We start from the raw sequence: 16,650 nt of genomic DNA on the forward strand, positions 1-16,650 counted from the left end.
GGAACTTTGATGCCATTGAGATTCTCTCAAATTAAATTGCACTTTTTTATAGTAGGAAAGTTTGTGGAGCCGAATGAAACTTGCCTTACGGTAATCTTCTAGAAGGACAAAAGAGGAAGGGTGAGATCTTCACAAGTTGAGCTTCACCTGAAAGTGTTAGGAATTAAATAAGGAGCCATTGAAAGGCACATAATGGTACAGTGGCATGGTACAGAAATTATGTAACAATGTTAGCTGACAGAATGAAAATAAGTAATATGAAATATGAAAAAAAAAAAGTAATATAATAAAATAGAAATATAAAAAATGTATTTAATACAAAATGTATTTAATAAAAGTATATAATAAATTATGTATAATATTGAAACAATAAATTACTGTAACAATTTCTATTTATATAAATAAATAAATTCTAAATTACTAATTCAAAACTAATTTTATTTTACAGTAAGAAATATAATAAATTATAAAAAATTATAAACTATATATACATTAGATCACTAAGTTGATTTATATATATATATATATAATGTTATAATAGTTTGTTAATATATATAAATATTTAAATAAAATAGTAAATGATTAATACATAAAACCACTATTTTTAAAATTGAATATATAATTTTATATAATGCTTTATATATTGCTTTAATGCTTTAATAAAGATTTTATTATGTGTATACACACAAACACACAATTATTTGTAAATCAATACATTTTTAAATGAAAATATCCTTTTAATAATTAAATCTTTATTAAAGCATTAAATATATAAGCAATAAACACAACACAGATTGAACTACTTTGATTATGTGAACACCGTTCATGAGGGGACTATATTGTGCAAAATGCAATGAGCCTAACTTGACTTTCCATTTCCAGTGTGATGAATAAACATGAAGCGACTGGAGTGACTATTTTGCAACAAGTTTTGATTCATTATTTGATCTGACTGCCAAAAATTAAAGATAAAAGGTATTACACAAAATCAAATTAAAAATGCAGAGCAATTAGAGCTGGACACCCTTGACATGCAACGTGATGAGAAAATGTGACAATGTAGCATAATGCATACTATTTCACTATAAAAAAATAGTCAGCATTCAGTTCAGTTCGTTCAGTGCATGACCTCCCTTTATTTTAACTCTACTTTGTTCTCTTTGCATTGGGAAATGCATGATGGAGCTTTGACACTTCTGAGCACCTCCTAGGACTGGATAAATATAATGATTGAATGCTTGTTGCACAGTGTACGACTGAAACCTGCGAAAGTTCATACCACATAGCAAATCCTTACTTCCAAGTTCAGTGACCCCTGGAGTAAATTGGCATTAAAAGGTTCACCGAGGGCACTGAAGTACAGCCCGATGGAGCAGTGAGGGACGTTAATAACAGCAGAACGAAACACAACATGACCCTACATTGAGATTTCAACCAGTGATCTCATATCGACTGAGAGAGATATTATCCATAAAGCCATTACGCCAAGAACACTACACTTTTAATTAGTTCACCTATGTCCATAGCTATTTTTATTTCGTCAATGCTTCCCTTGAGCTTAAAAACAAAAAAAAGTGTAGAATTTCAGCATAGTTTTTGCTCTAACAGGAGAAATTGAGCAATATGTTCATATTAGCCAATGTGAATACACCTGCAAGCCTGCAACCTGATATTTATTGTCTACAATATTGTAACTGCTGTTTTAACAATATGCAAACTTACATTATCGAGTGTCACTCACTTTGCAAAAAACAAACTAAAACACATCTTGAGAGGCCCAAAGCATTCACTGCATGATGAAGCCTATTAGAATGCAATTCGAATGACCCTATAATTCAAGTTCTGAGAGCAAAAATATCCTTGTATGGGTTTTTGTTTTTTCTAGTTATAAGGTATGATAATAGTTAAAGGGATAGTTCACCCAAAAATGAAAATTACCCCATGATTTACCCTCAAGCCATGCTAGGTGTATGACTTTTTTGTTATTTTGACATTTTTTAATATAACTCCAATTGTATTTGTCTGAAAGAAGAAAGTCACCTAGGATGGCTTGAGGAAGAGCCAAGGAGCCAAGCAAAATAATGCTTAATTATCGTTAGCAAAAAAAAAAATATATTTTTTTTTTGTCAATATCGCACATTCCTACTGCAAAAAAACAATTTATTTACTAAAGAAAATGCAAGTGATGCTTGCATGCAAAACAGGCTGAGATTGGTCTGAAAATCACTTCATTCCAAAAGATTTGAGGAATCAACTAGTTCAAATCTCTAACTCTAAAATAAGAGCAATAATGCTTGCATTAAGAAGCACCACTAAAAATGGTTGTTTAACTGAAAAGAATTGAATTTAACAGCTTTTTTCAAGTGCATTCACTGAAGCTTTTAAAGTAGGAGATAATTGCATTGGAGCCAGTAAGGGCATGTCTGAACATGTCAAGATAGGACAAAACAAAAATCCCTTCAGCAAAGTTTCCTGTTCATTCCGACGTTTGGCAGAAAGCCGTGCAAAATAGATGTTTTTCAGTTCTCAGTTTTTGCTGCAAAGGCTAAAAAGAAAATGACTAAGGTACCGAGTCTTACTGTCGCCGGCAGAGGTGTATGAGACTTTTCGCGATGCTTTTGAAATTCAGCCCTGGTTTGGGTCTTCAGGAATCCGTCGTTCTGATTCTAATCTCTAATTTAGATTTCAGAGGGGCAGCTGGTGCCAAGAGGGCATAAACATTTAATCTCTCCGCCGTCACTCAAAAGTAAATGCCGAGGATTGATGACACGCTTGGCGGCGGCAGGCCAGGCTGCCTGACCCTCTGTTGCCATGGCAACAACAGAGTAATCGTAGAGGCGGAGCATCGGCGTGGAACTAAGAGCTGCATCTGTGCAGGAGTCAATGACAGATTACAAATTAAGGTCAATTTCAATCAAGAGTCTGGGAATGTCTGCAAACGCTTCATGCAGTGGGAATCACAGCTGCATTAATCACTCGTTTAATGCAATTGCTTTTCTGCCAAATATGAGTATAACAATACTATATCAGACTAAACAGGAAAGAGTCTGAGTAAATGTCTTCATTACTTACATAGTCTATGGATATGATATTGTGTTAAAACCATGGCTTTTTGGACATGTACTACAGTACTATCATGGTATTCTTTGAGAATGGTCTATTGTGTATGAATATAGTAATAATTCAGTGGTTAATAATAAAATGGTGGTATCAGGTAGTAATGTCAAGGTACTTCAATATATACTGGCATATTACCAAAGAACATGCTAGTACCATGGAGTACCAAGTCTTAAAGTTTTTAAAAGAAATTAATACTTTTATTTGCAAGGATGCATTAAATTGATCAAAAGTGACAGTAAAGACATGTATAATGTTAAAAAAATAAAAATAAAATTATAAAAAAAAAAATTTTTCAACAAAAACATCCTGAAAAAAGTGTCAGTTTCCATTAAATAAAAAAGAAAAGAAAATAATGCAGCACAACTGTTTTAACACTGATAATAACAATAATCAGAAATGTTTCTTGAGCAGTAAATCAGCATATTAAAATTATACAGCACATGGAAACATGGAGTACTGATGCTTAAAATTCAGCTTTGCATCACAGGAATAAACTACATTAAAAAAAGTATTAAAATAGAAAACAGTTATGTACTTATGAAAATTATAATTATATTTCAAAATACTACTGCTTTACTGTATTTTGATCCAAAAAATGTTGCATTGGTGAGCATTAGAGACTTCGTTCAAAAATATTAAGAAATTTGAGCAACCCCAAGCTTTTAAATGGTAGTCTATCTTTTATAAACCCATTGCTTTATCACTGGATACCATGGTACCATCATAGTATTTTTCTAAGAGACGTCAAAGCACAAGGCTTTATTACAGAAAATGACTGGCATTCATTTTTAATAATAAATGAATATAATCAATAAAAATAACTTGTGGCAGAGCTTCTGTTCTCTAATGCATGGTTCCTGAATTTTGTAGTATTTTCTATTATAGAAGAACAAGTATCTTTTAGTGTGGTTTCTGAAGTTCAGTACTCAGGTGTGTGTTAACACCAATCTCACAATCCCACAGCGATTCATTGATTTTCATTTTTCTCACTGCATTAGAAATGAGCATTATTCCACTTCGACGCTACAGTTCAGTCAGAGAGAAGCAGAGAATCTGACTGAATGAGACTGAACTGTGAAAGCCGAATTCAAAACAAGTCACAACAGGCTCCTGAGCGTCTTCTTCCTTCATGAGAAACACAATGTGCATACAGGCATCCAACAAAACCCACTGGGCCAGAATACTCAACATTTTACCTCATTTAAAGCAACGCGGCTATTGTTCACCATGTTCCGGGTTCAATGCAAGCTTAAATATATTGTCAACATTTTACAATTATTTTGACACGCTCTCACTAAAACAATACATTTTTATTCTTAATTTACAACAAACATCTCATTTACAATACTGCAGACACAATGTACTGCTGGAATTTTGGCTAAAGCAGTCAATTCTGTCTTTTTCAATACAGAAATGTGTATTGTATGAGCTAAAAACTGTCTAAAAATCATCCACTTAGCAGTGTAATTACTCGTTATGCATTACAGATGTAATTTTCTTTACATAAAATCAATACAAATACATGAAATACAATTTCCTTTAGTTAACCTTTCACAAAATGTTGTTTGCTGGCTTGATATGATGATAAAATTGGATGCGACTTACTCAGGAAAGGCTGGTAAGTGATTTTATCATACTAGACTCGTGTTAAGACATATTATGTTTGCTTTATGGTGATACTTTCGAAACAGTGATTCTACGGTAATCTTGCCCCATAGGCTTCTTGTGTAAGTGCATTACCAACAACACAATTTTTCTTTGCTATTACAAATTGAGGAACAACTCAAAGTCTTGATTATGTGCATGTATTGAACCCAGAAGATTTATTTTTGTATAAGTCTGGGGTCAGTAACATTTTTAAATGTGTTTGAAAGAAGTCCCTTATATGCTCACCAAGGCTGAATTTATTTGATCTAAAATACAGTAAAAAAAGCAATATTGTGAAAAATATTACAATTTCAAAGAACTACTTTCTTTTTAAATATATCAGAAAATGTCATTTATTCCTGTGATGCAAAGCTGAATTTTCAGCATCATTACTCCAGTCTTCAGTGTCACACGATCCTTCAGAAATCATTCTAATATGCTGATTTGCTGCTCAAAAAACATTTCTGATTATTATCAATGTTGAAAAAAGTAGTGCTGCTTCATATTTTTGTGGAAACCTTTATACATTTTGTTTTTCAGGATTCTTTCATGAAAAGAAAGTTCTAAAGAACAGCATTTATTTGAAATAAAAATCTAAATGTCTTTACTGTCACTTTTGATCAATTTAATGCATCCTTGCTGGAAAAAAGTATAATTTATTAAAAAAAAAAAAAAAAAAGGTACTAATGCAAATAAAAAGAGGATCTTGACTGAAGCTTGTTACACGTGTCTAAAGTTTGACTTTTAACCTCAGTGTCAACCCAAAACCATCACAGGCCATTTCTAGCTGACAAAATAATTTGTTCCAATAAAAATAAATAAATAAATGCAGTGCACAGATGAGCATATGAGACGATACAAATTCATGGCCAGCAAAGTCTGCTCCGTGGCAGGAGGTCTTGTTGGGTGACTGGCCCTGACAAACACGCTGTAGTCGGTCCTCCCCACGGCTCACTCACCCTCAGGCGACTCCTCCTGGACATATGTTCCTGTCAGATACCGATGAACTAACGCCGACTTCCCACTGGACAGGTTTCCCACAATGCCCTGCATGCAGAAACAGACACGAGTCAGGCCAAAACAGAGCAGCAAACAACAGTGTTTGGGTGCATTAAGCACACCGAAGAGAAAACAAATGACTGTCTGGAAGATAATCAATGGGATTCATTTCAGGATATTAAATTACTAATGAAACTTAAAGGTGCTCTAAGTGTTTTTGTAAACATTTGCCTAATAGACAATAATAACTTTCATCAACTATTCACTACTGACAGATAGAGAACACCCGCTGTGCATCCAGGATTTCCTTCTAACGAGTCGTCAAACAACACCTCAAGCATGGAGGAAGCAACTTTCAGGAGTTTCCTCGCACCTGATGCAACTGTTCTGCCTGTCAGTCCACTGTATGACGGCTGTTCCTGCACGGATAATTCCCTCACCGCTGCGAACAGACAGCCTTATAAACCTAACGAGGACAGATTTACCCGTCTTTCTCCTCAAACACTGGAGATGAAGGACTTCCTAGTGCTGGGCGGTATACCGGTTCATACCGAATACCGGTGTTTATTTTTGTTACGATATGAATTTTTAAAATACCGCAATACCGGTGTATGTCACTTAAACATTTGGTCATACCGCCCAGCACTAGGACTTCCTCTAACAAATATTGAAAAGGAACGACGAGGTTAGCATCAATAAAGACAGATGGAGACTTTTGAAGAACTCAAATTCCCCTGAACTTTGAATGTTGAATGCTAATTATTATTTTTGATCATTTGACTTTCAGCTACCAAGACAAACTGCTCAGATTAACACATTTTCGATATTTTAATTCCTTTTCACATGATGATTGCCCCCCCGATATTCACCATAGAAAATTTGAAAAAGTCCGTCTAAACAATATGCAGAACCAACATTTAAATGATAAGGTATTAATAATAGCTAAAAATGTCAATAACAAAAAAAAACTGTTACAAAGCCATTTTTTAAACTTATATTTACACTTCTTCACTTCATTTCATTTAACTGGTCTGGCAGCTAAATTATACCATTATACTGCCAATAATTAAATCAACACAATCAATGTACATATATACAATTAACAAACAGTTATTATAATTATATAATAATAATTATTATTATTATTACTATTAAATATATAAATAATATATAAATTAAATAATACTTATATAATACTAATACTACTAATTATTATTATAATAGCAAATAATATTTTTTTATATTTTAGTTAAAAGGAATTATTTTTAATATTATTTGTTAACAATATAATGACAATAATTAAATCAACACAATTCATATACATACATACAAACAACTAATAAACAATAATTATTTTTAATATTAATTATTATTATTATTATTAAATATAAAAATAATATATAAATTAAATAACACTTATTTAATACTACTAATTATTATTATAATAGCAAATAATTATTTTTAATATTTTAGTTAATATATTAACACAATGTTTACCTTAATTATGGCTAAATACACCAGACCAGTTAAATGAAATTAAATAAAGTGTAAATATCAGTTAAAAAAGGAATAATTTTTTGTATTATTTGATAACAATATAATGACAATAATGAAATCAACACAATCCATATACATACATACAAACAACTAATAAACAATAATTATTTTTAATATTAATTATTATTATTATTATTAAATATAAAAATAATATATAAATTAAATAACACTTATTTAATACTACTAATTATTATTATAATAGCAAATAATTATTTTTAATATTTTAGTTAATATATTAACACAATGTTTACCTTAATTATGGCTAAATACACCAGACCAGTTAAATTAAATTAAATGAAAAAGTGTAAATATCAATTTTAAAAAATTGCCCTCTTTGATATTGTACAATATTAATGACAGTAATTAAATCTAAATTTAAATGCATAAACAAATGCTAACACCAGCTATTGTCAATGTGGTCATGCATCACTAGGACCAAGTTGACCTTCAAAAGAGCACTGAATACTGCTTTCGTCATGGAAATGGAAAAACTCTGTCCATTCTTTTCCCAAAACCCCAAACATCCTCCTCCTCCGTCATCATTTAAACACCGGAGGCTCATACTGAGCAGCGTTTGGGTTCATCAGAGGGTGGTGTGTACTGTTAACAAGGTTCAAACAGTAACAATCTTCCTCCGTAATAAAGGCCCAGACGAGCAGTTCGTTACCTAAGCGGCCGCCGCAGGCCTCAAGAGCAAAGAGGAGGATAGAAACTTCATTAGGAGAAGACTGCATGTAAAAGCTTTATGAGCATATGGTTTCATTGCGTTGCCTCATAGTAAGAAGTTAGAATGAGGGTGTTCTTTAAATGGGACAATTATGATTCTGGATGATTATTCTTCCATGAAGCCGATACTGATACTAGTAAAACTATGATCTGTGGTGTACAAAATAATATAGCATAAACTGAGTTATTCCAGTCACATTTTGACAATGATATCATGTATGAAGCATCACTGAATTCTGTATTTTCTGACTGGTGGCTATTCTGAGGGAACATCAGCAGAATAACTCAAGAGTGATGAGCAGAAATATCATTTCAGAGACTGACGGACAACTCACTGCTTGCTGAATAAATTCATGTCAGGATCAACTGTTCCGCATAATGTTAAGAGATAAAATGACAAGGCAAAGGGTGGGAAGATCACTCACCACTTTGAGCTCTGGTACTGATCGACTCAATGTCCATTCCTGACTGTTAACGAAGGAATCTGGAAAGAAACAGACAGAAAACTTTAGTAAGTTATGATGTCTTTCATTTCAACCAACACTATACATTGCTTCTACACATATAACAATCCTTATGGCCATCGACTTGGAATATTATTGACGAAATCATCAACGATAATCAGAAAATCATGAAAAAACAGATGCATGTTGAATTAAGTTTTATTTTTCTTAAGAATATTTTTTAAATGTAAATAAATGGCTTATCAAACTGACAAATAAATGCTACATTTATATTCAAATGAATAATTTAGATTTAATTCTTGTTTTTAAATGACAGATGAATAGTCTATTTGTTTGTCAATTTGAAAAAAAGGAAGGATTATTCTTTTTTTTTCTGAATACATACACTGACAACGGAGTGTCCCTTAAAAGTAAACTGAAGGAATCAATTGTGTAAAAATATAAACAAAAAATAACTTTTCAAATAGATTATTATTATTGTCAATTATAAATTATTGGATAATAATAAATTATTGTTTTTAATACAAATAGATGGATAAAAATCAAATTAGGATATAATGGATGGATAAACCTAGCTAACGTTGCCTTTAAAAATTATTTAGTTATTTATTATTTAAATAAGTCAATTTATTTCTCAATTTCTTTTATTCATTCATTTTTGAATGCATACATTGATAATTGGACTGCCACTTAAAAATAAATGGAAGAAATCAGTTTATTTTTAAGTGTCCTTCCTGGTCCTCATAACACACAGCCTTCAAAAACAGTCCCTACTGTAAATGAAAATTATGTCATTCCATATGCAGAAGATCACAGGCTTTATTGTTACTAATAATCATGTTTGTCAAGTTGGCTACATGAACCGACATGACTGCGAAAACACAAGCCTCATTGGCTCAGTAAAATCCTGCCCATTTCCGTGCCACACACACACACACTATCTGTTGTACAGCCATTACATCATCACAGAGGGCACATGGGCAGCCTTGTTTAAAGCACCACAGAGGTTTTTAGCACTGCATTGTTCGGTTCATTTTTCACTCCGCTGCTCTTGTCCAATCTAATCAAAATTACTATTCAAAGCATCAGGGAAGAGAAGAAAAACCCTTTGTGGATTCAAGAGACAGTGAGAAAAACACACCAAGAAATGAACCCATTTGCGAGCGAATTTTTCCATGCATGGTACCAAAAAGAGTCTCATTCAGTTTTTGTGCGATGGTGAGAACATGGTGTGCTAAGCGTAACGCACAGCAAGTCAGGAGGTGTTTTCTTCTGTCCTTCACTTAAACTTGACGTCTCACCCTCCCTTCACACTCAACAAACTGCTGAAGTGACTCAGATGAGATTCTTCCTGCTGCGCTCAGCAACATGCCCTGATGAAACCAGGCGTTTTCAACCTCCATCCTCGCTCTCACACACAGATCCATGGAAAAGTGGACGTACGCCAACAGGCAAACACATCCGAACATGACAACCACACCTCGCAATCCCACAGGACGCCATATTACCATTTTTTCCCCAAAGATGTTTCGAGTCAAAACAAATCAACATAATTAGACTTCAGATGTCAAATAAAAACTGGCTACACGTGATCTAAACTCAATGAGGCAGGTATCAAGTAAATACTGCGGTATTTTGGAGCGACAGATGTGAATTTGTCACTAAAATTAAACCCTATTGTGGTAAAAAAGCATCAAACTGATGTTGCGCTTCAATTTGAATAGCAAACAAAGCACTTTTCATGTCATATGGGAGCCGAGGCGAACTTCGTCGTCATCAAGCTGAAGAAAATATGACTCAGAGTTTTAAAAGAGGGCAAGGCTGTTGCAAATCAGAAGGGAGAAGGTTTAGAAATAGTGCAATTTCAGGCCCAGTTGGAGACGTATAGAGTTGCATGGAAATCAATAGGCATTTTAAAACCTCTTGAAAAATGCAGAGCATTTTGGTTAAATTAATGGATAGAATGCATATCTCAAGGTGTTTCTAGTTCTTTTGCACTGTTCAAAATCAGAATGGAAATCCTCGGTGCCTTTATAAAACACAGTAATGGATTCTTTCAAGCTTCCCTTCCTTTGAAGTGACCTCACACAATTTTGCTATTGAAGCCCAGCCGTCACGACCCCAAGGCCGAAAAGTCATTCGAATTCCTTCTGAGCAGACCTGTAAGGAGAGTCTGGCACTTTGTAGGCAGGTGAGGGAAGGTAAAGCCTTCCGGGCTTAAAATACAAAGAACTCACAGCGACAGAAAACAGTCAAGATCCAGGAACGACCTGCTCGTCAAACTACCAGGGCATGTAGCGACAGGTACGCGCAATCCGCAGACATAAGCTTTGGTCCAAAAAGCTCTCAAGTTCAGCAAACACACCTACATTCCGGCTGTCAGTCAACTTTCGCAAAGAAAGGTCAGTCGGGGAGTTTGGGAAGGAGAGTTTCCTTAGTAACCAGTGAAAATAAACTCGAGCAGATGCCAAGGGTGTAAACGGCTCTTAATTTGTTATCTCCATTTGACGAATGACTAATGGTACTGCCTGAAAACAAGCCCTGTAAGTCATTTGCGGAAGCTTGTTGTGCTAAAGCGAGCTTTTCAAGAGAAGGTAATGCGAGTAGATTGTTACAATCAACACAAGTCCATTGATTGGATGACGGCCAATTTTTTTTTTTTCTCTTTTTAAAAAGATAATTTGTTTTGCTATTTTTGCCTTTATTATGATAGGACAGATCAGAGCTGACAGGAAGCGAAGTGGGAGAGAAAGAGGGGGGTGGGATCGGGAAAGTTCCTCGAGTCAGGGTTCGAACTTGGGACGCCCGTAGCTCTACAGCGCTGTATGTCGGCACGCTGCCCACAAGGCTATCGGCGCCGACATGATGGCCAACTTCTCATTGGATCACTTTAAAGGGTTAGTTCACCCAAAAATTCTGTCATTAAATTACTCACCCTCATGTCGTTTCAAACCCGTAAGACCTTCGTTCATCTTCGGAACACAAATGAAGATATTTTTGATGGAATCTGAGAGCTGTCTGACCCTGCATAGACAGCAATACAACTGAAATTTTCCGAAGTCCAGAAACGTAGCAAGGAGATCTGTAAAATAATCCATGTGACATCAGGGGTTCAACTGTAAATTTCCGAAGCTACGAGAATACTTTTTGTGCGTAAAAGAAAAATCTTAATTTGTGTTCCGAAGATGAACGGAGGTCTTATATAGGCTTAGATCTCTGCCACAATTCTGCGCGCGAATGATCATATTTTGAGCGCACAAAAGTGCATTTTGCACGCGCGCGATCTGAGTTTTGTGGAGAAAATGTGCACACATCCAAAAACTTATTTTAAATGCAAAATTGATTTTCGTGCACTCAAAATACTTTTTTCTTTGCGAAACGAACATTTTCTCCACAAAACTCAGATCGCGCGCGTGCAAAATGCACTTTTGCGCGCTCAAAATATGATCTTTTGCATGCAGAAATGTGGCAGAGATGTAATCCCATAGTCTTACGGGTTTGAAACGACATGAGGGTGAGTAATTAATGACAGAATTTTTATTTTTGGGTGAACTAACCCTTTAAAGTGGCAGTGTCACTGATTCTGCCCAACTACTGTCTGTTAAAGTAAAACATAACATGAAATAAATATAACATAACAAAAACTTAAGAAGAATCATATCTAATACTGCATCTGAACTGATCTAATCATTTAAGTGAACGCAAACTATTATGTGGCAAAAAGGTCCAGTTACAAAAAGACGACAATCTAGTTTATTATTTAAATTTAGTCTCTGCATATTCATATTAAATGCAAATTAAAGGATTGAATTAGTTTTTGTTCACATAATATATGTGTGTATTCTGTGTATATTTATTAGGGGTGTAACGGTACACGTATTCGTACCGAACCGTTTTGGTACGGGTCTTTCGGTTCGTTACGCATGTGAACCGAACGAATACAGTTTTTTTTTTCTCTCTCCGGAAATTCAAATAATAAATGGCGTTTTGACAGCGTAACCTTATAATGTAAAAGGGCTCCGTATAGTTTTAAGCATAAGCTGAGGTAGATTTTTATCACTAAGAACATTTAAACTATAACTGAATGTATTTAAAGAAAGAGCAACCTTTTCAGTAAACCATTTAAAAAAAAAAAGTTTTTCCCCCTGCTGTACCGAAACCATACCGAACCGTGACGTTAAAACCGAGGTACGTACCGAACCGTCATATTTGTGTACCGTTACACCCCTAATATTTATTATGTATATATAAATACAAACACATGCAAAATATAATATAAAATATAAGAATATAAATATATAAATGTATATGCATGTAAATATTTTCAAAATATATACTGTATGTGTGTGTATTTATACATACATAATAAATATACACAGTACACACACATTTTTTAAATAAAAACTTTTATTTTGGATGCGATTAACCGTGATTAATCATTTGATAGCACTAGATTGAAAGATCTGCTTTTATTCTGAGAATGAAAGAGATGCACAACCTAAACAAAATCTTTAAAGTATCATTAAAGACTAAAACATGTTTTTGAGATGTTAACACATAAGTGATTTTAGATTTATGGATATTTATGGATAATCTCGGCATCACTGACTCCATTCATCTTTAATGTGAATGTGTTAATAAATCAGCCCAATAAAATATATGGATCAACAAATCTGAATAACACTCTCAAAACATATTACAAATGCAAGAGTGCAATCAAACATATTTTAGTGTATATTTTTAGATATAAAAGAAAGACAGATAGACAGATAGATAGATAGACAGACAGACGCAGCTTTCCATTCCTTAATTTTTTAACACTGTGGTGAGACTTGTGCTGAAATGTGGGTTTCCACTACATAATAAGTGCTCAAAACATCATCTTCAATCCTGAAACATGTCCTCCTAATTCAAACATAAGGACAGCTCTATTCCAATAGCAGATGTGCTAGCATCTCTCCGCTGACATTTCAGTCATCTTGTGTTTGCAGAAGTTTCATTCAAATTATATATTGCAACCCAGCATCTTCAACAGCTATTTCGCGCTGCGCTTGCAAGCCAGACTTCACTGATTAAAGCCAAAAACATCATAAAAACAACCCATATAATTTGTGCTAACCTTATATAATGCTGCACACATACTTATTACAAACATTTACATCTGATCAAAATGCCACAGGCAAAACTAATACATTTTTCATAAGGATTACAAGGGAGCTGAGGTGACTTAAGGTTAAGTCTCACTCTACGTAACCTAATCCCTTTTAAAAATCACAGCGTAAAGCTCTGAAACGGCACTATTTGTCTTCACTACCTCTGAGACGACGCACAAGCTGCAGGCAAAAGATTGAACAGACAAGGAACAAAAACATGTTTAAAATATCATGAGCTTGTTGACTGCATGCCGGGTCACGATTTAACCTTCAGAGCTGTGAAAGCAAAAACAAATTCCAACTCCAATCCCATGAAAATAGGATTGTTACGTATAAATTTTTCCAAAAGGAAGAGAATTCCAAAGTAGAAGGTTCTGATAATAGAAGAGAGTCATTAAATTATTCCCTCTCTTTATTCGTCTACATCATCCATCCTTGACTCATTCCTGCAGTCTATTTGATTACCTTGAAAGCGTTAATGATTAAACAAGATTTGATGGACGCTTTTTTGCTTCCTAATTCAATTGCAGTGCAGACTTACACTAGAAGAAAACTCCTCTTGGAGCCAATTAACAGCTCAAGCACACACACACTCCAACAGAGCCAAAGCACTCGGAGTGAATAATGCATTTAACCTCTTATTATGCCTGTTGGTGCTGCCCAAGCCAGACCTTCAATATCGTTTTAATATTTAATCAATTTGCCCTGCTCTCCAAGGCTACATCCTGGCACTCAGAGTCTGTTCTCTTCAGACAAAAAGCAGCACCTTTTCCTGCGTCAGAATAGGATGTGGAATGAAATTATGCATTTTACACAACTTACCTTGACCTCTGCGCAAACCAATGCCAGTTAGAGTCTCTATAGCAACAGAATCTGGCTTTTTATTTCTCACAGGGGGGTGGCTGCCAACTGCTTGGCTTTCAGTGCACAGCTCAGATTTGTCGCTGGACAACGGGTCTTTTCTCTTAAAACGACTAGCTATTAGCTGCCAAAAACTAGTCTCTGGTTGCAATTGTTTGGTGGGCTTTGTTAGTTTGGCAGGATGGAGAGGGACCTCCAAGACTGCCACCTTGCCCTGAGTTTGGTACTGTATGTACTGCGTGGCCCCTTGATCCTCATCTTGCTCTCGAGCTGGCGTTAACATCCTGCCGGTGAGGTAGGAAAACGGGCGAGTGGTTTGCATAGATTGTTCTCCGATACTTGAAGTGCGTCTCCGTTCAGTTCGGTTCTCCTGCTCGGGTTGATTCCGATTCCGTCTCATCCTTAGACTCAAGCTCCTCCGGAGTGATCCAAATGTTGTCTTCGGTTCTTCAGTCTTGTTGGGTTCCTTTAGCTTTGTTTGTTTCACCACCACTTCCTTTCCAGTTGCCTGACGACCAAACCATCTCCATCGGAAGCCTGGACGAGGCAAACTACCGGTGCCAGTGGAAGCATGGCTTGCGAGCTCATGCCGGGATCCACTACGCTCTTTATTGAGCTCAAGAACAGTCATGCTAACGGGCCGTGGTTTGTTCTTGCTTTTCAAAGTCCGACGTATTGGTGGTTCTTCTAGTGGATGAGGAAACAGGTTAACAGAAGGCGGCATGTCGGGTTTTAGACCGTTTATCGCACGAAGCTCTGCATGTCTTATCCTACACCGCTGGACCACATCCGGGCAACCTTGCTTACTTGGGGTCGAGGTAGGCAGAAGATCGTTGTTTGATTTGGTAGCTGCCAACATACAATCACTGCGAGGTCTTGTAGCGCTGTCTTGGTGTTCGGTCGCTGTGGTTTGGTGTCTCCTGTTGTCGTCCGGGAAGACGAACATGCTCAGCACTCTTCTGCTGCCCAGGAGCCGAAGCCCATGTGCAGGCCTTCGCAAGACCACCACATGAGGTTCTGTTGCATTTTCCACAAAAACAGCATTACAATTTAGTTCCTTTATGGGAATGTGGCAAACATCAGCACGGAGTTCTTCGATCCATGCTTTGTCTTCCCTAGCCAAGTTGAAGTCTTCCGCAGACTCTTGTTGCACACAGCTGTCCTGGAGCAAAGGTGGTAACCGGTCCGTCCTCATTCCTAGTACTTCCCCTTTCCTCCACCCCCCATTCCCTGTGCTGCTCAGGTAAAGCCACCTGTTGGGCTTTCCAACTGCACTCCTCCTCTGCCCCGGGCTTTCTCGACGTTCCTCCCTCTGATTCGCCTCTCGTCTTTTGTTGTCGTCCTCCTCTTCTCCCACGTTGTTCTTTACAACTCCCAGCTCAGCCTCTCCTCTCCTCTCAGCCCCTCCTAAAGGGGTCAGAGTCTGTACCTCCTCCTGGAGTCTCATTCTGGAAAGCACCAACTTCGTATAGAGTTTTACCAACTTGGTCTTGGAGAAGAGATGTGATCCTACCTTCAAAAATCACATCATGGACACTCCTCCACAAGCTTGTTCTCTGCAACTTAAGCACTCTCTCTAACACAGTCGCTCTCGGAGTCTTTCACCTCCAGGCCACATTCCAAAGGCAAGCATAATCCCTCACTTTAGACTTGCGAGAGACGGAGACAGAGTTGGGGGAAAAAAACTTAAAACAAGCCCCAGCAAGACCTCACTGCAATTTTTACCTTGCAGGGGATTATGGGGGGAAAATTAGCACTCTACGAAAACACAAACCTGTGCGCATTGGAGCGATAAATGCAGCCACAGACTAAGAAGTCTTTGGTCTTCTACTACTGTCAAACACCGGTCTGTGCAACCCAGCAGTCAGCAGTGTAGGCAAATTCCTTAATGTTCCGGTTCTTGGCATGAGCGAGAGGGGTCTGTTTGAACTTCAAGCTGTTCCCACATGTCCCAAGGGTAACAGCAAAACAAGGAGCAGAACCATTTGTCTGCTTAAAGCGGAGCCATTGCCAAGGCACCTGTAGAGAAATCCCTGTGGGAGTTATTGCTGTGACTGAAGATTAAAACGGAGGGTGCCTGATGCTTGGGGCGGCGAGTATCTTCAGCACGGTTACCAACATTT

General features: G+C 36.3%; 1 protein-coding gene across 1 annotated transcript in view; it reads right to left on the reverse strand.

Annotated features, from left to right (window-relative positions):
- LOC107663355 (uncharacterized) overlaps positions 1–16,010 on the reverse strand; it is a 39,911-nt gene extending 23,901 nt beyond the window's left edge. The window contains exons 1-3 of the mRNA XM_016453563.1: positions 14,489–16,010; positions 8,475–8,533; positions 5,727–5,814 (exon numbers count right to left, since the gene is read on the reverse strand). Of these exons, the coding sequence (XP_016309049.1) occupies positions 5,727–5,814; positions 8,475–8,533; positions 14,489–15,974 (1,633 nt within the window). The 5' untranslated portion in view covers positions 15,975–16,010. The remainder of the gene's footprint in view (positions 1–5,726; positions 5,815–8,474; positions 8,534–14,488) is intronic.
- Between the last annotated feature and the right edge of the window lie 640 nt (positions 16,011–16,650).

This window comes from Sinocyclocheilus anshuiensis, unplaced genomic scaffold, assembly GCF_001515605.1.
Source record: "Sinocyclocheilus anshuiensis isolate Anshui unplaced genomic scaffold, SAMN03320099.WGS_v1.1 scaffold2333, whole genome shotgun sequence".
NCBI classification, from domain to species: Eukaryota; Metazoa; Chordata; class Actinopteri; order Cypriniformes; family Cyprinidae; genus Sinocyclocheilus; species Sinocyclocheilus anshuiensis.